Raw genomic sequence first — 23,896 nt, 5'->3', positions numbered from 1 at the left:
GCTTTCTCCATGATCCAATGGATGTTGGCAATTTGTTCTCTGGCTCCTCTTCATGGATCACAGCCCCGTTGTGGTGAAGGGACTTGTATAACTCAGTGAAGCTATGAACCATGCTGTGTAGGGCCACCCAAGACAGATGAGTCACAGTGAAGAGTTCTGACAAAACATGATCCACTGGAGGAGGGAATGAAAACCCACTCCAGTATTCTTCCTGCAAGAACCCCATAAACAGTATGAAAAGGCGAAAAAAACATGACATTGGAAGATGAGCCTCCATGTCAGAAGGTGTCCAGTATGCTACTGGAGAATGGCAGAGGGCAATTACTAATAGCTCCAGAAAGAATGAAGTGGCTGGGCCAAAGCAGAAATGATGCTCAGTTATGGATGGGTCTGGTGGTGAAAGTCAAGTCCAATGCTGTAGAGAACAATATTGATTAGAAACCTGGAATATTAGGTCCATGAATCAAGGTAAATTGGATGTGGTCAAGCAGAAGATGGCAAGAGTGAACATTGACATTTTAGGAATCAGTGAACTAAATTACATGGAAACGAGCAAATTTAATTCAGATGACCATTGTATCTACTACTGTGGGCAAGAATCCCTTGGAAGAAATAGAGTAGCCCTCCTAGTCAACAAAAGAGTCTGAAATGCAGTATTTGGGTGCAATCTCAAAAAAGACAGAATGATCTTGGTTTGTTTCCAAGGCAAACCATTCAACATCACAGTAAGACAAGTCTATGCCTGAACCACTGATGCTGAAGAAGCTGAAGTTGACAAGTTCTATGAAGAACTACAATTCTAGAACTAACACCAAAAAAAAAAAAAAGGAAGTCAAGAGGTACCCAGAATAGTAGGCAAGTTTGGCCTTGGAGTACAAAATGAAGCAGGACAAAGGCTAACAGAGTTTTGCCAATAGATGGTCATAGAAAACACCCTTTTCCAACAACACAAGAGACATCTATACACATGGACATCATCAGATGGTCAGTACGGAAATCAGATTGATTATGTTCTTTGCGGCCAAAGATGAATAAGCTCTATACAATCAGCAAAAATTAGACCAGGAGCTGACTGTGGCCTAGATCATGAGATCCTTATTGCAAAATTCAGGCTTAAACTGAAGAAAAGAGAGAAAACCACTAGGCAATTCAGGTATGACCTAAATCAAACCCCTTAAGATTATTCAGTGGAGGTGATGAATAGATTAAAGGGATTAGATCTGATAGACAGTGTTCCTGAAGAACTATGGATGGAGGTTCATAACATTGTATAGACAGTGACCAAAGCCATCCCAAAGAAAAAGAAATGCAAGAAGACAGAATGGTTGTCTGAGGAGGCTTTACAAATAGCTGAGAAAAGAAGATAAACAAAAGGCAAGGGGAAAAGGACAGATATACCCATCTGAATGCAGAGTTCCAGAGAAGAGCAAGGAGAGATAAGAAAGCCTTCCTAAATGAACAATGTGAAGAAATAGAGGAAAGCAACAGAATGGGAAAGACTAGAGATCTCTTTAAGAAAAATGGAGAAATAAAGGGAATATTTCATGCAAGGATGGGCACAATAAAGAATAGAAATGATAAGGGCCTAATAGAAGAAGACATTAAGAAGAGGTAGCAAGAATACACAGAGGAACCACGCAAAAAAAGATCATAATGACCCAGATAACCAAGATGGTGCAGTCACTCACCTAGAGCCAGAAATCCTGGAGTGTGACATCAAGTGGGCCTTAGGAAGCATTACTATGAACAAAGCTAACGAAGGTGACAGAATTCCAGCTGAGCTATTTTAAGTCCTAATAGGTGATGCCGTTAAAGTGCCACACTCATTATGTCAGCAAATTTGGAAAATACAGCAGTGGCCACAGGACTGGGAAAAGTCAGTTTTCATTCCAATCCCAAAGGGCAATGCCAAGAATGCTCAAAACGACCATACAGTTGCACCCATTTCACGTGCTAGCAAGGTAATGCAAAATGTCCTTCAAACTAGGCTTCAACAGTACATGAACTGAGAACGTGCAGATGTACAAGCTGGGTTTAGAAAAAGCAGAGCAACCAGAGGAGACAATACATCAGCTTAATATGAAAAGTGGGAGAAACACACAGCATTATGGGATCAGGAATGCTAATACAATAGGCATTGCCATTGCACAGAAACCTATTGAACTCGGGGTTCTTTTGCCTGGTTCTGAGTGCTGTCCAGATCTGTTCATTATGCTGTTGCCTCATCCGCAGTCTTGATCTAGCCACAGTCACCTGTCATCTGTGCAGGCATGACCTGCAACTCTGAAATCATGCCTGAGCTCAGAGGAGGGAGTTAAATAGACAGCTGTGGACACTGATCGCTGAGTGCTGGCCCGAGTGCTGCCCTGATCTGAGCGCTCCGTAGGGGCACCGTGCGCTCAGCGCTTTTATGCAGATGCAAAGACCGGGCAAGTGGCGGCAGTAAGATCAGAATCCAAGGGTCAGGCCTCAGGCGTGTGTGGGAAGTGCCCCCCTGCGCTGCCTCAGGCAACAAGGATGACCCCTTCCTGACTGATTGAACAGGACACAGCTACTGAGAGCCTTGGCCGCCAGCCTGCCCTTCCTCCTCCTCCTATCTCTGCCCCCTCATCCAAGGTGATGACAGGCTTGGAAAATCCCCAGGTTCTCTCATCTCACTCCACCTCAGGCCAGTCCTGCCTTTGGTCTCCTCAGTGAATACCAGCCCCCAGCAGCAAGGGAAATAAGCTGGTTAGAAATGTGAACCAGCTAGTACCCTGCTCAGGTGCTTCCTGGCAGGTGGCCCAGGACAAGGCACTGGACGACTGTCATGGGCACCCGGCTGGCCTTAGATCCTGCCACTCACCAGGAAGCGTGGTCCTGCCCGCTTCAGTGGAGCAGGGCTGCCCAGGGTGCCTCCCACCAACCCTCCGCCCCGCGCCTCAGAATTCTTCAGGTCCCCTTTCTATCACTCCCACAATCAAGAACCCTCGGTGACCTCAGCTGTATCCTCACCTCCGCAGGCCCTGGCCTCCGGCCAGCCTTTCCCTGCTACCACCCACTTCTGTCTGAATGATGCTTGGGTCCCCCACACCCACCAGCTGGGGGTGAGCTTGTCCAGTCCTCTCATGTCCAAACTGACCTCTCCAACTCCAACACCCCCAGAGCTTCAGATCCGTGTTTTCAGTCACTTATGTGACATGTCCTGGTTCATAGCCAGGTAGTGCTCAAAATCCTTCACACTGGGTTTCTGAAAGTCAGCCTGAATGTATGAAAATGTAAATGCCTGAAACATCACATACTGTTATTTTCCGTGGCCCATCTGAGCAGATGGCACCCCAGTTCATGCAGTCGCTTCAGCTCCCAAACCTAGGTGTCATCTTAATTCCTCTCTCTCTTTCACTTTCTGTCACTGATTCATCGGCCAGTCAGGTTTTACTCTTCCTCCAAAATACACCCACAATCTGTCTCCAATGCCACAGCCCGCGAGGCCACGCCTGTCTCAGCCTGGACCGGCAGCCACCGCCCAGCTGGCCCCCGCTTCCACTGTGGTCTCTGAGCCGTTCTCCACAACAGCAGCTGGGCATCTCTGAAAAACCAGAAATCAGTTTCATTGCTCCACTGAAAACCCTTTAATGGCTTCCACAGGACTTGGAGTAAAAGCCTAAGTCCTTCTGTGTCCTCAGGGGCCCCTGCTCCCAGGCCCTCCAGCTGCATGGGCTCTGTGTACCTGGTCCTGCCCCCACCAGGATCTGAGCACCCAGCTTCTGCCCTCGGACCGCTCCGCTCGGGTCTCCCAGCTGGCTGCCTGCTTCTCTGCAGATCTCAGCTCCAGTGTCACCTCCTAAAGACACTGCCTTGATCAATATCGCCTTCCAATCACATCGATCACGCTGATCATCACCCTGTTTGATTTTCCTCAAGCTGCTCATCGCAAATGAAATGCCAGTCTTTCTCATTACTGGAGGTAGTTATGTTCTGTAAGGGCTTCCCAGGTGGCGCCAGCGGTAAAGAACCCATCGGCCAATGCAGGAGACGTAAGAGACATGGGTTTGATTCCTGGATTGGAAAGATCCCCTGGAGAAGGGAATGGCAACCTGCTCCAGTATTCTTGCCTGGACAATCCCATGGACAGAGGAGCCTGGCGGGCTACAGTCCATAGGGTCGCAAAGAGTTGGACACGACTGACGTGATTTACTACACAGAACACATATTCTGTAAATTCGTCCTGAACAACGGATGAGCAAGTATTGAGCCATTGGGGAAACACAGGCTTAGGCACCTATGAGCCTCTGGCCACAAAATTTTCATCAAGATCTTAACCGCGTTCTTTGCTTGTTTCTGCTTAAAGACAGCTTGCTTAAAATATTCTGTTGATTCATTAACACTGAATTCCCAGCCAACAGCATGCATGCCTGAGGGAAGCTTATGTAACTTTTGATTTCTCCTTCGAGGGGGCACTTCCCAGCTTCTTGCACTTACAAACCCTAGACAGACAACTTCAGTGCTGAACCTGGGGCCATTTTAAAACAGGGAAACCACCAATACAAATGACAAAAATGTTAAAAAAAAAAAATAGTGGCATTAAATAGTTCCCAGAAGGTCGCTTGTTTAGCATATGCGAGCTGAAGCAAGAAGAGTCCACCTCACCTGGGAATATGCCCATCTTACTCAGAATTCTCACTGCTCAGTTCTTGTCCCCAGATGACTCTGAGAGTGCTAGGTGCATTGATCTTGGGACTGCAAATACGTTCTAACAAATAGGTGAGCTTGCAAATAAAGCAATCTGAGGACGAGGAGGGTCAGCTGCACTTCGCTTAGCTGTGTTGTGTTCCTCCTGACCGGAAGATAAGCCCCAGGAGAACCTGTCTGCTTTGTTCACTGCCATGCCCTCAGCTCTTGGCAGACAGAGTGCTTAGCGGGTGGGAAGCACTCAGCACATATTTGTTGAATGAGAGAAAATTTAGAAGGAAGGCAGGCTTGCGGGGAGGGAGTTCGGGGAGGGAGGGGCTCCCCTGGGGGTGGTGGAGGAACTTGCCACCTTCTTCGTCTGCCCACCTCCCCACCCCACACTGTCAGGTAACACCCTGGTCTCAGCTCCTCCACCCAATATCTCACCCAGAGTTGATGGTCAGATTCTCTTTTACTCTCCTCTGGACTCTTCTTGGAGGTGAGAGTAAGGAACTGTCTGTCTCTTTTCGTGTCTGGAGGCATTTGTGTCTCCCTCTGTTTAGTTCTGATTTCTATCTCTTGCAGTAGACTTGGAGTGGAAAGCCTACGGGACCAAGAGTCAGAAAACCTGACTTAGGATATTAGACCTACCACCAATTAGCTGTGTGATTTGGGGGGTCACTTCCCTTCCCCGACCTCAGTTTCCTTGTGTGTTTTTAAAAAAGGATAAGGTCACTAGTCCTCTTGTCTTTTGTGATAATCAAATAGCTTAAGTGTATATAAAAGTGCAATGGAAACTAGAATGTTCCCTCCAATGACACATACTATCAGTGTTATTTTATCCCTGGTCCTCTTGTCAATGGAATATTAGATTACAAGTGGCTTAAACCGATCCTTGGCTCACACGTCGAGAACTCCAAGATACAGTGGCTTGACACTGTCCAGGACGGACGAGGCTCCGTCATCTCTTTTATTTTAATCTAGGATGAAAAATATCTTTCCCCAAAGCTCCCAGTAGACTATCTCTCCCAGATTCTATCGGCAGGACTGGGTCACACTAGTAAGCTGATTACTGGTGCAGAAGGAGATTCTAAACCAGTCATGGTTCATCCACGGTGGGTTGGGGGAGGGCCCTTGGGGGCCCTAAGCACCCCCTCCAGTTCCCCCTCCTGCACCCCATACCCTCTCCTGCTCCTGCTTCTTCTTGTACTCCCACCATCTCCTGCTCCCCCTCCTCCCACAGCCCCCAGCCTGTCTCTCGCCTCCTTCCAGGCTCTGCACTGAGGGCCCTGCCTTGCTCCTTCCTTCTGGCTCCTGTCACCCCTCCCAAGACTTTTTACCATTTTCTTCTTCCTTTTCTGGGACTCCAAGTCCACCCCTTTCCTTTTCTTCGCTCTGACCCACAATATCTTCATACGACAACCATCGCTGTAGACGGCTACCAGTGCCCCTGGCTGGTGAGAGGGGTGGCCTTTCTCTTGTGCACCGAGTTTCCCAGGAGATCCGGGAAGCCTTTCAGGATCTCAGCCTGCCTCTGAGTCCACCCCAGGCCTGGTGGGTGGTTGTGTGCTACAGGATGAAGTCAGAAAGCCTTTCCTCAGGGGCGACCCCCAATATTTACAGAGCACCTGAACATCGGGTGGGCCCTTTTAATCTAGCTTGACCCTCAGGAGAACCCAGGAGGCAGCCTGGGCAGGCACAATAAGCCCTTTTGTCAGATGCCTCACAAGGCCTGAGGAAATCAGGGAGGTTGCCCCAGGCCGCGGGGCTCCTGGGTCTGGAGAGAGAATTCTTGGCTCCGGCCCTGGTCTGTGTGCCCCTTCCATTGCCTCACGACCCCAGACAACTCGCAACCGGCCTGTGTGAGCATCCAGTTTAGATTCCAGACAAACAGGAGCTGGCCAAGAGAACAAGTTCCAAACAACAAAGTCCACTGCGTGTGCCAGGAGGGTCTAAAGCGATGCCAGGCGCGAGGGCAGAAACAATGGTCATCGTGTTCCACTCACAGAAAACGCCAGGGGTTCAGAAATTCCGCTGCCAGACGCTGCTCCCTTTGGTCTCCCAGCAACCCTGGGCAGTGGACACGGCAGGGCAGGTTGCCGTTGCCCCTGGGAGACGGAGGCCCCGTGACCTCAGTGGCTTGGGGGAAGCTGAGCTGGAAACACAGCCTAGAGGGGCCCGGGTGTTTCCCCTCACAGAGGAGTAATGGTCATACACTTGCCCTCTGCTCCCTGGCGCAGGGCTTTGGGCCGGTCAACTTGTCAACCCGCTTCTCAGAACAGTGTGGGAGGCAAACAGAGCCTAGAAAGTGGCTTCGAGGAAATGGGGCCAAGGGAAGAAAGGACTTGGCAAGAGGCTCGGAGCAGGCCTGACTCAGCCACCCTGACTCAGCCCGGAGAGTCCCAGGCCGGCAGCCCGGGAGACCCCAGGGGGCAGGAGGGGGCTGGGGGTGGAGGTGAGTCCTTGCCTGGCCTCCGGGACTCCTTCTCCAGGAATGCCCTGGGGATTAACCCCTCCCCACGCCCTTCAGCAGGGCCTCCGCTAATCTCCATGATGCCATCTGGGGCGTGTCAGCTGCTGGAAGGGTGAGGGAGCTGGGTCCTATCTCCCCCCTTGACCCCTCGGCCGGTCCACCCGGAAACACACCCACCCAGCAAACAACAGCTGACCGACCCCGCCCCACTCTTCTGCTCTCCAGGTTCCGGTTCCGGTTCTGTGGTGCGACTGGGCGGAGCGGGAGGGGGGCCTAAGGCAGTCAGTGAGGGAGGGGGAGGGAACAGGGGGATGCCCAGGAGAACAAGGCAAAATGGCGCTCTGTCCACAGGGCATCTTGCCACCCTCTGCCCCTACGGGGAGCCTGTTCCTAGGGAAATCTGGTGGCCCCTATTCAGATGGGTTCCCTGAGGACTCACATTCACACCTCCAGCACATGCCCTGAGTCTCTTTGCTTTTGGCCTTGGGACTTGGGGGCAGCCCCCCAGATAGTGGGTGACTGCCCACTTCCTGCAGAGCTGCGCTCCCACTGCCTGCGGTGGCGGCCTCAGCGACACCCCCAATATTGACTTTTCCTCATTTCTTTTCTTTTCCATGCCCTCTGCTCCCTCACTCATTCCGGGAACCATCTCCCAAATAACTACATTTGCTTTAGAGGGAACCCATGCTAAGACACCCCCTAGATGCCTGGTTATCTCTTCCTCTCTGTCCCCATGGCCTTGTGCTCCTCCTCGGTGTGTCTGGTGTGGTTTTACTAAGGATGATGAAGGAGAAAAGGCCACAGCCCGGTGATCCATTTCTGTAGCAGTTTCCCCTACCACTGTTCCCATGTCTGAGTCACTGCACAGAACCCCCCTGAAAAAGGATAAATCCTAGTGGCTACAAGGCCAGGCTGCCTGCATCTGCATCGCAGCTCCGCTCCCGCTGGTTGGGTGGTCTTGGGCAAGTCAGGCAAGCTCTGTGTCATTTCATACATCTGTGAAACAGTGACAGTAATAGTGGCTACCCACGGCGTTGCTGTGAAGGTTAGAGGAATGGGCGTGGGAAGTGCTTAGAGCACTGCCTTCCTATTTGAGATTTGTCTCCTATCTAAGAGCTCCTTGTGCAGTGCCCTGGGGGAAGGCACAGAGTGGGGACCCCAGTGACCCAGCGCTGGCTGCTTCCCGTCCTTGTGTCCTTCCTGGTGGTCCTGGTGGCAAGGCTGACTTCACAAACCTCTGAAGTTTGTTGCAATTTTGAAAATCTTTACATTTTTGAACCGGGCACCCCACATTTCATTTTGCACTGAGTCTCCCAAACTGTGTAGCTGGCCTTGCCTGGCGGCTTGAGTCTGGGGAAAGTGAAGTAAAGTGAAGTAGCTCAGTCGTGTCTGCGTCTTTGCGACCCCATGGACTGTAGCCTACCAGGTTCCTCCATCCATGGGATTTTCCAGGCAAGAATACTGGAGTGGGTTGCCATTTCCTTCTCCAGGAGATCTTCCCGATCCAGGGATTGAACCCAGGTCTCCCACATTGTAGGCAGACACTTTACCGTCTGAGCCACCACGGAAGCTGATGGGAGTCTGGGGGAAAGAGTCTCCAAATGATGAGGGCGCAATGAACCCTGTCCTCTGGCCAAGCTGGGCTCATCGATTCTCCCTTCCCTGAGCAGAACAGAAAATGCAGACATAGTGGCAGCTTTTATCACGGCTGGTGTGGTGTGACCGACAATGACTCCTGGGGGTGGGGGTGCAGTGGGGACAGGCCTTAGGGGCCAGCTGGTCCAGCCCCACCCGGAGTCGTGATCTCTTGCCTGGCACCCCTGGCACAGGCTCATCCAAGCCTCTTTGTGAATTCTTCTAGTGGCAAGAAAGGACTCGTTTCATTATTGATTCTAAGTGTAACAACCCCTCACTCCTGTGGGCCTTTTAAGGTTCTCCAAACCTTTTCACAAGGACGTGGGCCTTTGGCGGGTTACCAGCTCCTTTGACCCAGGTAAACTGAAATGCAATCAGCATAGCCACTGGCTTCTTTCCAACCTTCTTAGGCGGTAGTCATTTCCTTAGGGGTAGAGACTGAGGAAATTGTTAACTTCCAGATTAACAGGCTTTGTTGCTTCATTCAGCCTTCCCTTCCTTCTATCAGCAATTGGAATCTCACTTCACCTATCTGGAGAGAAGAAAAACTCCTTCATTCTTTTTTCCCTTAAGTCTTTATATGGTAGTAAATTATTTTTCTCCCTGGGCTATAGGAAATACAATGCCTTTTTTTTTTCCCAGATGTGCTTTACTTTGAATAACAGCCATGAAAATGGCGTAAGCTAAGCAGGCTTCCAATGAACTGAACCTTAAAAAACTGAGCTGAGCAGTTAAACTTCTGCTTAAAGATGATAGGGGACTTGCCTGCTGCTCCAGTGGTTAAGAATATGCCTTCCAATGCAGGGGATGTGGGTTCTATCCCTGGTAGAGGAACTAAGATCCCACATTCCCCAGGGCAACTAAACCCAATGCCACAACTAGAGAAGCCCATGGACTGCCATGAAGACCCAGTGCAGGCAAAAAAAAAAAAAAAGATGAATAAAACAGGATCACAGAAACTCCTTCTGCTATTTCCCAAAGAAATACCATAGAAATTTTAAAACAAAAAAACACAACAACCCCAAACAGTCAAAGAGTCCATCGTACAAGGAAAGTGGGTAGAACACATGCGTCAACAACAGCCAGTCAAGGAAAGAAACAGAAGCTTCTAGAACCAAGTGACGTTTGTCGGGAGGACTTTGTCCCCCAGCCCAGACTGGGGGAATAGATCCACGGAGAAAATCCTGAGCCTTCACCAGTGTCCTCGGATTTGAAGGGCAGCCGCCTGAGGGAGGGGAGGGCAAGGAACTTGGTGAGAGTGGGCAGGAAGGGCTGTCCTGGGCCTGCTGTCTGCGCGGTGGGTACAGGGTCGGCAGGAAGAGCTGGAGCCCCTGGAGGGGTCACAGAGGCAGAAGCAGCCTCACATGCCACCCTGCCGGTGAGAACACGCTGACCGCCCAGCTGAACGTGAGGCGGGAGCTCCCTGGAGGCCGTGCTTGTTGTTTCTGCCCTGTCCTGTAGACTTTCCTGCTCTCCTGCTCCCCCACCTTATAGTCAAGCAAAGGCCTTTACTTTCATTTGCTTCTTGTCTGTGATTTTCAGGTTCTTTGTAGCTGTCCTGTGCCCACAAACAGCATTCCTCGCCACCCCCACCTGAACCATAAATACCTTTTAAATGAAAAACCCACGGGCTGGCACTTGAGCTGTCTCTCTGTGTTAGAATCCCTGCCTGCGGTGCCACAGGTGGCCCCAGTGGGGCGGGGGAGGGAGCCTGCCTGTCACTCCTCTCCCTCCTCTTTCAATAAAGGGTAAGTCAGTCTGAGTCAACACTTCATCTGACACACCACCTTTCCTCACTATTCAGGTAGGACTCCTTTTTATTCCAGTCGCTATTCCTGATCTAAAATGGAATGGATTCTGCAGGTTGAGTCATCAACGAGACCACATCTTTGCCTCTAAAGAGAAACTGCTTTATAAATTCCACGTTCATGAACTTGCTCAGTCCCTTGCTTTTTTTCAGTAGTTCTTTAGGGAAACAAAGCCAGGTTCTCATCATTAGAAGGCAGATCAGGACTTCTCTGAATAGTGCTGTGCCAGGGTAGGCACTGTGGTGTTGGAGAAGACTCTTGAGAGTCCCTTGGCTTGCAAGGAGATCAAACCAGTCTATCCTAAAGGAAGTCAGTCCTGACTATTCATTGGAAAGACTGATGCTGAAGCTGAAACTCCAATATTTTGGCCACCTGATGCGAAGAGCTGACTCATTGGAAAAGACCCTGATGCTGGGAAAGATTGAAGGCAGGAGGAGAAGGGGACAACCGAGGATGAGATGGTTGGATGGCATCACTGACTCAATGGATGTGAGTTTGAGCAAGCCCCGGGAGACAGTGAAGGACAGGGAAGCCTGGTGTGCTGCAGTCCATGGGGTCGCAGAGTAGGACTCGACTGAGCGGCTGAACTGAACTGAGAGCAGGCACAGGTGTATCTCCGTGAGTCATCACCGGATGGTGGCTTCTAAGTATTTCCAAATCTCCTCTCAGAGACCTGTTCCATCCTCTTATCATTGCCTTTGTCCTCTTTCTCAGGGAGTTCTACCTTCAGGCGATGGTGCTCTGAAGAAGTTCTGTGATGGTAGACGGAACAGCCTGAGGGCTATCTGGCTGGGAACTCAAAGGCCCTTAGGGCCAGATTGGGCTTTGGAACATCTCCTTTCTATCATTTCTCCCCTCCAACCTTCAGCAGAGCCAGGCCTCAAACCCATGCCTGCTGTCTCAGCTCTGCTGAGAGCCCCTCTGTACTTCACCATGACACCTCCATAACCACAAGCAACATTTGATTCTAATCTGCCCACTTCCTTCTGGTACCCAGACTTCCAAGAATTGAGGATACCGTACTTAAAACTGGAAGATGAAATGTCAGTTCTCAAGGTTCAAACCTCAGAATCTACTGTAACTAGAAAGGAAAAGGTTTTCAGAATTAGTGCAGCTTCCTAAATCTTTAGGATGCTGTCAAAGCACGCTTTTATATTTAGGATCATATGAATTATACATAGAGAACCGTGGGCTGGTGGGTAGCTTCCAACTACTAGAAGTTTTATTTCCGTCACTTTTGATAATGAGTTCAAGGTCTTCACCACAAGTGACATCATGTCTCAGAAGCAAAAATAGGTCCCTATTAGGACTATGTAATGTCTTCTGTCTAGCAGGTGCTATTTCTTCTTTATGCCCTAGCCTCCTCACCTTTCTAATTGGCTCTCTGCCTGCAAAACCGTTTCTTGCTGCTGTCTGGAGCCTTAGATAATTAGATAGAGTCTGACTAGGTGAGGTTAGGAGCTTGGCTATGCTAACTGCATTTCAGTTTCCCTGGGACTCTGGAAAATGAGATAGTGGGCACTATAGCATATGCCATAGTGATAAAATTCCTATGCACCAAACCAGCTATTTGGACCTTAGGCACAGCCAGGTGTACGAATAATTTACGTCATCTGCTAAACCTACTTGGGGTGGGATAAAGCAGCCTCCCTTACTGAGCATTCATACAATGTGCTTCACATACATGATCTCACTTAACACTGAAGAGACCTATTTGAAAGTTTCCCATTTAAAACACAAGCATGAGGTTGAGTGAGTAAGAACCTTGTCAAAGGGGGTGCTGATCAAACTCATTTGACGAGTCCTTGGTTCCACTGCTTGTCTGGGGCTCTTACTTGAACAAGCCCTGGAACTCAGAGGCCACCATGATGAAGGGACATTTAGGTACTAGAGCTAGTAAAGAATTATCACCAGCTTCTAGTTTCATACCTGGAATTCAGAAATGAAAGGAACCATCATGAGACTGAAATCTCTATCCCCTTCAGTCGGAAACAAATGTCTCTTTATGTTGCAGTCTCTATGGCAAAAATAAAAACAAAATACATTTCATATCCATATCCAAAAAGATTTTAAAAAATGGGTTTCCAACTTTTTTAGTGGTTAATTGTATTTCTGTAACAGCTGAGGGGACCATATCTTATCTTAAAAAGTAATCTTCTAGGGTTTGGGAGCTCTTATGTTCAGTTTAAAATTGGGGAAAATGAAATTATAGAAGGCTTTAGGTCCATCACCCCCTTTAACATGCATACCTAATCATTTAGATTTAACTCTCATTTACTAAAAACAAATCCAGCAGAGGGCAATCTGCTGTTTTGAGGAAAACATTTGAATGGAAATCAAAAGGCCTGGTTCTAGCCCCCATAATTCGATTAAGCAGTCATTTAATGCAACCAGCAATGGACCAAAATTGTCCCAGAATGAAATGTGCCATCTCAAAACAAGGTGATTTCTAAAGTTCCAGGAGCTCTGAAATTGTAAGGGCCAATGAGTTATGCATCAATCAGCGCCAAAAGTAATATGAAGATTATTCCCAAACAAAACCTCCATTGTTTTATCTTTTTTTTAAAATTTTATTTAATTTTTAAACTTTACATAATTGTATTAGTTTTGCCAAATATCAAAATGAATCCGCCACGGGTATACCTGTGTTCCCCATCCTGAACCCTCCTCCCTCCTCCCTCCCCATACCATCCCTCTGGGTCATCCCAGTGCACTAGCCCCAAGCATCCAGTATTGTGCATCGAACCTGGACTGGCATCTCGTTTCATACATGATATTTTACATGTTTCAATGCCATTCTCTCAAATCTTCTCACCCTCTCCCTCTCCCACAGAGTCCATAAGACTGTTCTATACATCAGTGTCTCTTTTGCTGTCTCGTATACACGGTTATCGCTACCATCTTTCTAAATTCCATATATATGCGTTAGTATACTGTATTGGTGTTTTTCCTTCTGGCTAACTTCACTCTGTATAATAGGCTCCAGTTTCATCCACCTCATTAGAACTGATTCAAATGTATTCTTTTTAATGGCTGAGTAATACTCCATTGTGTATATGTACCACAGCTTTCTTATCCATTCATCTGCTGATGGGCATCTAGTTTGCTTCCATGTCCTGGCTATTATAACCAAACAAAACCTCCATTGTTTTAGATTGGTGTCCCTTTGATTAATGTGATTTGTATGAATGAGTGAAGGATCAACAGATCTAATCCTCTTAAAGTATTCAGACTCAAAAAATTTCCAATTATTGAAATTATGGCCAAACTTTTAGAAGGGAGAGGGTTCTTCTAGACCCATGTAGCATTCTTAAATTATTCAAATGGCTGAGGAATTGTTTCACTGTGATAGCTGGTCTTCAAAGATGGCTCCCAAATGAGCCATGCCTTCTGGTATCCATACCCTTTAGTAGGCCCTCCCATACTGCCCTGTGAGTCACTGTGGCCCAAGTGACATTGTGCCAGTCCTGGGTCTAAGCCAAAAGAAGTCTTGGTTGCTGCTTTTTGGGGTGCTCCAAGTTGCCATTGCTCTCCCTGCTCCACACCAGATCTATCAGAGTTCAACAGATCCAATGTAGGCCCAGATGTCTCATTTCCAATGCCATTCTTTGTCCTTATTAAGATGTGTACATATCAGGGAAAGAGAAAAAGCCCTATTGTGGGCCCTAGATGCCTTGATTAAAAGAGGCTCCTTGTCACCAATATTTTGAATTGTCCCTTTGTTTTGGTATCCTGGAGATGCCTAAAGGCTGAGAGGCATATCTTTTTTCTGCCAAGAGGGCAGAGTATCTAAAACGGCAGCTGGGCTCCTCTAAACTACTCTGGTGGCTCAGATGGTAAAGAATCTACCTGCAGTGCAGGATACCTGGGTTTGATCCCTGGACTGGGAAGATCCCCTGGAAAAGGAAATGGCAACCCACTCCAGTATTCTTGCCTTTAGAATTCCAGGGACGGGGGAGCCTGGTGGGCCACAGAGTGACTAACACTACACACTGTGATACTTTAGACGTGAGCCCGCAGGAATGGCAGCCTGAGGACAGTTCACACAGAAGTTGATTTCTTAAACCGTGTCTGAATACTCTTTGGGGTCCTCATTGATCAGGGGTGTGTGTACCTGTTTGTAGACAGCAGACTTTGGCACTTTCTTTGTCTTTTAACACTCCTGGGTTCCTCTTCCTTGTATTTCAACCTCTTCCAATCCCCTCCCAACTCCCCCAACTTATAGGTATCTATTTTCTTTTCCTTTAACTATCCATCAGCTGACCCTGATAGTGTTCAGTGTTAACTGGTAAGAACTGAAGATAAAGACCTTTTCAGGCAGTTTGGTGTCAAAAATGAAACAAAGGCATGAAGATGCAGAATTGATATTTTAGGGGAGGTGTCCTAGCCATGTGATTTCTCAGCGACATCACTGAGACAGCTATCATCACAAGGATGGCCCAGAGCTCCCTCTTCAACAGTGAGAACTTTACCATCACCTCTAGAATGAATTGCACACCTAAAAAGCAGCAAGTTTTCCAAGGAGAGGCAACAGAAATTTTCCAGGGGAAAAATCAGGAGGGAGCTTTGTAATATGCTCACACTTCCCAGCAAAAAAACAAAAACAAAAACAAACCCAAACAGTTCCAGTTTCTTCCTTTGTAAAATGGGTTTACTCAGCTAATAAAGAGCATTTTGCTGACTCGGAAAGGAGACTGTTTTATTTCCAGTGGTTAGCCAGCCCTCCTCCCACAGTCCATTCATGTGTGTTTCAATATGATCTGGGTAACTGATACTCAGTTTGTTTCCCAAGCCTCTAAGAGTGAAGAACAAGGTTATCCAAGTCCTGAGAGGTAAAAATTTATTGACTTATACCATATCAGCATGTTATGATATGGTCACACATGCTCATACAGCTGACTTTTTCTTATAGCCAAAAGAGGAAATTTTTTCCTTTTAAAAATACATTATCTTTTTCAGCAGGAAGAAACATTTTCTAAAAACAAACATTTTCATATTAAGTGGAAATTAAAAACAATGGATTTTCTTTTGTTCCCAACTCATGAAGAATAGGGCTGGTCCGCAATAGATCTCAGAGTTCTTCACACTTGCTTTCAGGGCTCTGTCCTCAGTCTGTTCATCTTCCACAGAAACCACCCTGCGGGAAACAACAGCCTCACCAGAGCAGCATCCTAAGTCCAGACAGGGAAAGAGGAGGTAGACTGAACTTGAACTGTTTAACTTGTTTGGCAGACTGTGTGATCTTCCCTTCGCTCAGTCGTGTCCAACTCTTTGTAACCCCATGGACAGTAGCCTACCAGGCTCCGCCGCCCATGGGATTTTCCAGCAAGAATACTGGAGTGGGCTGCCATTTCCTTCTCCAAGGGATCTTCCCAACCCAGGGATCGAACCTGGGTCTCCTGCATTGCAGACAGACGCTTTACCATCTGAGCCACCAGGGAAGGCCAAAAGTTTTCAGTGGGATCAAACATATTCTCCAAATATCTAAACAAAGAGTGTTTTCAGTGCTCAAAACAGAATCTTAGAGATGCCTGTTATCAGTTTACCTAGTTTTGAGAAATGAAAGCAAAGGACCAACTTTAGAAAAATGCAAGCTTCCCATGCACTTGAGGAAAGACTTGCTGTTGTCAAATTCTTCAAATCAAAAGCCCACTCTGGGGACTCCCCTGGCTGTCCAGTGGTTAAAACTTCACTTTCCAGTGTAGGGTGTGAGGGTTCAATCCCTGGTCAGGGAGCTAGGAGAGCCCACATGGTTTGTAGCCAAAAAATATAAAAGAGCACAATATTGTGACAAATTTGAAAAAGATTTTTTAAATGACCCACATTAAAAAAAAAAACTTAAAAAAATAAACAAAAGCATGCTCTGTAGGACTGATATTAATGCTTTCCACCCATTAAGCCCCTGCTAGGGTCAGTAATAGGACCCTTAGTGTTGAGCAGTGAGTTTACTCAACACTAACAGTTAAATTTTAAAATAAGTACAGGACAGTGGTGTGCTGGAGACAGCTCCTACTGGCTCACTACAGCTGATTGTTAAATTTTAAAATTTTGCCAGCAGTTGCTAAACAGTTGTTATTAAAATTAAGTTACATAAGCTTACAAAGAGTAATGAAGCCAAATGTGGTTCACTTTAGTGACAATAATTTGCACAAGGGTAAGAAACAATTTTTTCTCCATGGGGTCGCAAAGAGTCGGACACGACTGAGCAACTGAACTGAAGAAACACTTTATCAGATCACTTATCAGATTGAGTGACAATATTTAAGAAATAAGTAATTATGATGTAATTCCACTTTTCAAATCATGGCCGAATTGCAACCATAGATTGGCTACATGAGTTCAGCAAAAATCAATTAAAGCATCCTGGGAGAATGAACTGGCCATATGGACTTGACAATAAAGTATATTTTATTATTATTTGTTAGCTGTGTTATATGTCTTTGCTATCAGCAAAATTTTAACAAACATGTATATTTGTATACAGAATTTTTTTTTTAGGAGAGCAGACTATTCAACATTTACCAGTACACCACTGGATGGGGAAAGTGGGGAAGGAGTGGGGGGAACAGTTTAAAACCAAAGAAGGAAGCACAATGTTTTTTTCTTTTGGTTTTTCAGTTTGCCCTCAGCATCCAACTGCCATAATACACGCCCACAGATGTTAATGCCTAAATCTCTCCAGTAAAATACAAACACCCCATTCCCACTACTAAGAATTAAAAGCACTTTACTTGAAAAAAATCAACTTTATTTTTTCTAGATTAAAAAAAATAGAACCAGCAATTAATTTTTGTTGGGAAAAATGTTTCTTTTGGTGTTCACATCTAAATTTCTGAAAAGGTGATTCTGGTTACTAAAATAATCCCAAGCGCATTCATAAACCAGATAGATCCACGAGTGACCAGCCCTTTACAAAATTTAATGACAGTTGCCACAGCCTTTACATTCATTCTTATCATACATTACAACATGCAGATAGACAAAGAAAGACAGGTCAACAAGCTGAAGTAAACATTATGGCATCAGGAAAATGAAAATCCACCTGTATAAAATAAATACAACTCTGTAATAACTGTAAAGAAAAGGAAAGCATGTAACACAACAACGGCGATTCAACGTATAACTGTTTCATTATCCAATCATGAAATGAGTTACTGTAAAATGCACAGACCCCTTACACATAAAGAATTTGTGCATTACAGTCATGTGTTCAACAGTTTTACACAACAAAAATAAAGCCATTCAACATATGTGTGCATATCTTGCAACTAGATTACACTTATATATTTTTTTGCTCTTTTAACTGTTTTAAAAAAATATTAAATGTAAAAATCCTCAAATGGAAATTTTGCAGAAAAACCCTTATTTTATCTTCTGTATGGCTACAGTCACCTTCCCCCAACAGTACAGCACCCTCAGCTTATTCCCAGGGTCCAGGTCCTAACTGTTGGGTATCAATGTAAAATGATTGCAATGAAGCACCAACCAGTGACTGCTCCAGAGAACACCTGGCCCCTTTGTGACCCCAAAATGTTCGATTTTGGTGGCTTTGGTCCCAAACGTATTAGTCTCTACTGTCTCAGAAAATAAACCAGTGTACTTGCTGCCCAGGGTGGCTCTGACTTCGCCTTTCATGTTAACAGATGTAAAATTCACAGCACTACACTGCAAGAAAATAAGGCTACCCATTTTTATCCATCCTTTGTAGAATAGAGCTGACATACTCATAATGGTAACTCTGGAGCGAAGTCCTATAGTGTAATGAAGAAAATAACTTCCTATTTAGCAATGTAAATAAAATTTTCTTAAATATAAAAAGAATCCAATAAGACTATCCATGATTAACTTTCTACAATTATAACCAGGTCCCAGTAGTTTAGAACAGTCTGTAGGGAAATGATTGTCAGAAACATTACCAAGACAAATCCACAAGACGTGAGTGGCGTGAACAAAGAATGAAGAGGCATTGCAACACCGATCCAAATGCTATTAATACTACATTGATGTTCTGAGGTTTACATTCGGTGATTTAACATTTCATTTTCACAAAAAGTCTTGAAAAAAAATGACAATACCACCAGCTCTTGATTATTCATGGATTCCTTTTCTAGCCCATGGATTATTCAGGCTTTTGTGTTTCCTCTTCCTGAAGCTGTCTTTCCAAATCTTTTCACTACTCATGAACAGTCATAAATAGATAGGCAAGAGAAATCTTTTTTTTTTTTTAATAATACTTATCCCTAGAAGTAAAACAGTTTGATGAGAATAAGGACTCAAACTCCTAAATACAATTAGATTTTTGGTTTACTATGACTTATTACTGGATTAACTCTGGTAATCTCTAGGTCTTTCCCCGTGGAAAAAATTAAGGGTTGGTTGTAATATGAAGGACTACTTAATGACAGATTTGAACTCATAGTTAGCTTTAAAAAAAAAATCTACTATTTAGATTCTCAACTTGTTTGCTCACCCAAAACATCATTTTCCATTCTGTAATTTTTCTTTACCTTCCACTGGCATATAGGTTTCTCCACGCTATTTGTATCTTTTAACACCAATGACAGTTTCTGAAGTTAAGTGTGAACTGCTGGGGTGGTCATCTCTGGAGTCACTGTGCCTGCCTGTGGCCAAGCAATGCTCCATCACTGTGACTCATGGAGACCAAAATCCAGCAGGGAGATCTCAGCCCTCTTTGCTGTGTGAATCCAGGCAGATCAGCTGAGACCAGGAAGTGCTGAGATTCTACAAGCTGCGAGCATAGAAACTGGCACAGTTTTATTTTCTTTTCCCTTGACAAAAATGTATACTCTCTAAACATCCTTTGATCTCACTTTGCAAAGAAAATACAGATTAGGACTTTTAATTTGGTTCTGTACAGTGGCATATTGCTGCTTCCCTGGTTGCCATACGAAAACACGGATTCTCTCTTTACCTTCCCCAGTGCGAGCAGAACTCCAGTTACTGATAGGGAAAGCACTATCAATGCTCTCAAACATGTTCTGCCAACAGAAGAGAGAGAACATGTTGATAAGGAATCAAAGACGGATAGGGCAGACCAAATATACATCTATTTACAACTCACAGATCTATTTTCAAAAATTAACTCACACATCTGTTGGTATTTTTCACTCTAGAGACTGCTGAAATGACTGCACTTGAAAACAAAAGCATCTTACAGAACAGTCTGCTTGACATGTACATTACACAATATTAGGTTCCCTCGGAGAACAGTGATGGCAAAAGTGGCCCTAAATCACACTGACGTGTGCATTTCTTTTTTTTTCTTTTGGATGGGAGAACTGGCCACTCTATCTGTGGTTTGCTTAGCAATGACGAAAAAGGTCTATTGGCTAGGACTATGCACGCCAGACTCCACAGTGACCTACTTATCCCCCAGCTGGCTGACTAATCTCTCAAGGGAACAATTTCAATTCATCTTGTCTAGTAGTGTTTGCTGGGCCTCAAACAGAAGCATCCTTAAGTTTCCATCCAGCTTCCTATCATCCTTCATACCTTTAATTGAGATTGGCTTTACCTAATTACTGTCACTGTAAAACACATAGAACAAAACGCTCAGATTTCAAAAAAAACTGCATCTTATAACACCCACTACACCAAACCAAACATAGTAACACTGTCTTCTGCATTTCACCAGTAGTTGTCTACTATTCAATGAGGTATTTCAGGTAATGAATATTCTTTGACCTCTGTACTGAATTAACCCTAAAGATGGAGCTGCTGGGGGCTTTTATTTGGTTACTTTGCCTTTCCCACGTAACTGGGAGAAAATTCACATCTATTCAGTTTTTGTTTTTTTTGGTTTATTTTAAAATAGAAAACAATAAACCCTTACTTTTAGGTTCTGGCCTACTTCTCAAAATTGTCATTTGTACAATTAGTGACAACAGGGGAATCAACAATGCTCATCACCAATAAGTACACTGACTCACTAGGGTCTAAATAGTCCTATAGTCCCAAACCAAAACACAACCTCTCTCTCAACACTGGGAGTGCGGGTGACCAGTTGACACCGGGCCAGCAGTTTCTGAGGAGTTTTTGGTTCTCCTATGAGGTAAATCACATAAATATAGTGATACATTATAAAAAAAAAAAAGTTTTCTAGAAGTATGAACTTGACTCTATCCTCTCCAAGATCAACTGGAAGAAACTGGGAAGCCTCTTTGCTGGTCTCTCCTGGTTACGCCACTCTGAAATGGGCAGCTCCTTGAAATGCTAAAGGAACAAACGTGGGTTCTGGGGGTGTCGTGTGAGAACGTGTCACCATCGGAAGCCAGTGCCTGGCTCTAGTTCTTATATTCCTTATATTAAATGAGTCTATTTCACCTTAACTTGATCAGTTAAATGCCTTCATTTATTTCAACCATCCCTATATGCATTTGATGCTAAAATGCAAAATGTAAAGAAAACAGAACAAAACAAAACAAAGGCTCTGAGCAGGACAGAAGCCTCGGTGTGGTGCCCAGTGCAGATGGCGCTGGAGAGCGTCAGCACACAGATCAACATGCAGACAGACAGGCAGCCTCTCAAGAATTTCACTTGCTGATCACGGTCACGTCTGTTTCCAACCTATAGTGCTAATCCTCTGCTGTAGATGCATCTGATAAAAGTGCATTTTGTAAAAGACAATTATCAATCTATGATATGCCTTCTATACAAAAAGATAAATCAAGTGAACCCCCCCTCCCCATACAAGGGGCAGCATGAATGCATGTAAACACGGCATTGGACTGAGCTGGTCTTTTGGAAGAACACCTTCTAGTACCGGAATGTGTCACTGGACACTGCTTTGCCCCCGGGGGCATGCTTGACACCAAACCTCAGGAGCTGTTGAGGACCTCTGCAAACAACAGAGTCTCTGCAAACAAAAGGAAAGCAGCTCTTCGAAGGTGCCGACCAGCTCGCCTCAAGGCTACTGGGAACACAGCCAGAGCTGACAGAGGTGAGGGCGTGCCCCGGCGCTGCCTAGCAGAGAGGACTAGCTAAGAGGAACGGACGCGCACAGTTTTCTGAGCCTGGGCAAGATTATCACATACATCTGGTGGCAACAGAATTTCTCTCAGATAGTCTTCTAGGATGATTTGATGATTTCTTCTTCTCCAAATGTGATGTTTGCATAAGTGGGTGGTAGAGTGTATTGTTTTAAAACATGAAAAGTCATTAAAACATATTAGCAGGTCATTATATTATTGATCCTCATTTTAGTAGAGTTTAAAAATATCCCAAAGGGGGATAAATATTAATCCATCCATTCAATCTCCTTTGCTTGTTTTTTTTATATTCTGATTTGCACATGTAAAATAATGCACGCTTAGGAAAGTCCAAACTCCTATGGTGACCATGACAAGTCTAAGTCAATTCCTAAAACAGGCAATGGTAAAAGTACTGAAAGATATTGTACCACATATAGCCTGACAAAAATGCAAAAGACTGTATGAGAAATATCCACATATTGCTGAGGGTCATCTCCCTGGAAACAGCTTCCTTATGGCCCTTGGGAGGTGGAAAAGCCCCTAAAAGACAAAACAGAAATATTCATTTGTTTTCCTGTGGTGGGAGGTGTCCTAGAGTAAAAGCTGAACATTAGTTTAGCTAGAGTTATTTTTGCTGTTGTTGTTTGTTTTTGCTTCTGTGTGTTCTTTGGTGCTGGGTCTTCATCGCTGCTTGTGGGCTTTCTCTAGCTGCAGTCAGCCGAGACTACTCTGCATTGCCACGTGTGGGCTACTCACTGCGGTGGCTTCTCCTGTTGCAGAGCACAGGCTCTAGGCCTACAGGATTCGGTAGTTGGGGCTCTCAGGCTCTAGAGTGTTGGCTCAATAGTTGCAGCACACGGGTTTAGTTGCTCCGCTACCTGCAGGATCTTCCTGGACCAGGGATCAAACCCACGTCCCCTGCACTGACAGGCGGATTTTTAACCACTAGACCATCAGGGAAGCCCTGCATTTTTTTTTTTTTTTTAAAGCATCTCTGATTTCTTCTTGCTCTTAAAGAGAGATATCATTTGAGATACAGTTTTCAAACCACTGAGCCCTTTCCCAACTCTGAGCCTTTGCCTTTTTCTCTGCCTAGAATAGTCCTCCCTCCACCTCCATGAAAGGCAGGCTCAGGGCATTTTTCCAACATCAGAAAAACACCACTGTCTTGTCTCCCCTTCCCCACCAGTCACTGGTATCTTCATGTTTATTTCCTTCTTGGCACTTTCCACAGTCTGTATTGATTCCAATCTACCTTTCTCTTTTCTACAGACTGGTTTACTTTCCGTCTCCTGCAGGAACACAAACTGCAGGAGAGCAGGCACTATGGCTGCCTTGTTTTCCACTGTATCCCTACAGATTTCTACAATGGCCAGGACACAGGATTAAATCAATTAAATAATTTCCAGAGAATTCTTTGATGGACCAGTGGTTAGGACTCTGTGCCCGCTGCCAAAGGCACGGGTTCAACTCCTGGTCAGGGAACTAAGATCCTACAAGCCAAACTTTGTGGCCAAAAAATATTTTCTTTTTCAAAATAGCGTAATTTATACTAATTCTTCTATTTACAAATTAAATGTTTTTGCCACAAAAGGGGTTGTAAATTACCAATGTTGCTGTTTAGTCCCTAGGTCATGCCCAAATTTTTTGCGACTCCAAGGACTGTAGCCCACCACGCTCCTCTGTCCATTGGATTTCCCAGGCAAGAATACTGAAGCGGTTGCCATTTCCTTCTCCAGGGGATCTGCCTGACCCAGGGATTGAACCTGTGTCTTCTCTCTTGGCAGGTGGGTTCTTTACTACTGAACCACCATGTAAGCCCATAAATGGCTGATACTCTTTTCAAAAGGCAACATGGTTTATTCCTTTTTTCAAAAGGCATATGTCAATAATAAAAAAAATAAAAAGGAGAAATAAAGTAAACTGATGTCTTTAAATTCTTTTCTGGAAAGGAAAGCTAGACCACTTTGGAACAATATTTTCTAAGGTCATCTTGAAAACACTCTTCAGCATTCCAAATAGTCTTTGTTCTTGAGGATAATCCCCTAGGGTAAGCTGATTCGAAAGAGGATTTGCTTCTCACAAACAATTTACAGAGAACATTTTAAAGTTTCAAGGTCTGTTATGCAAATAGCTTTCTTAAAAAGAGTTTCTATTATTGTTGCTACTATTTAGGCCAAATATTATAAAGAGATTGAGATGAATAAGAAGAGGGACCTTGCTGGCCTTTTAATCACCTGATGCCTTCTTATGTTGGGTTTGCCAAAAATGTTTGTTCGGGTTTACATTACATCTTATAGAAAAACCTGAACAAGCTTTTTGGCCTCCCCAATACATCC

General features: G+C 45.2%; 1 protein-coding gene and 1 non-coding gene across 5 annotated transcripts in view; both read right to left on the bottom strand.

Moving 5' to 3' along the window:
* Positions 1–15,380: 15,380 nt before the first annotated feature.
* Positions 15,381–23,896, bottom strand: part of LPGAT1 (lysophosphatidylglycerol acyltransferase 1) — an 85,412-nt gene continuing 76,896 nt past the window's right edge. For all 4 annotated transcript variants that reach the window (XM_061383582.1, XM_061383583.1, XM_061383584.1 and 1 more), the window contains one exon: positions 15,381–22,097. In XM_061383582.1, coding sequence (XP_061239566.1) covers positions 21,946–22,097 — 152 coding nt within the window. In that variant the 3' untranslated portion in view covers positions 15,381–21,945. The remainder of the gene's footprint in view (positions 22,098–23,896) is intronic.
* On the bottom strand, positions 15,936–16,007 carry TRNAC-GCA (transfer RNA cysteine (anticodon GCA)). The gene has a single exon. It is a non-coding gene; the product is annotated as a tRNA-Cys (tRNA).

The sequence above is a fragment of the Bos javanicus genome, chromosome 16 (genome assembly GCF_032452875.1).
Source record: "Bos javanicus breed banteng chromosome 16, ARS-OSU_banteng_1.0, whole genome shotgun sequence".
Taxonomy (NCBI): domain Eukaryota; kingdom Metazoa; phylum Chordata; class Mammalia; order Artiodactyla; family Bovidae; genus Bos; species Bos javanicus.
The sequence above is the reverse complement of the archived record's forward strand: the minus strand, read 5'-3'. Positions and strand labels throughout refer to the sequence as shown.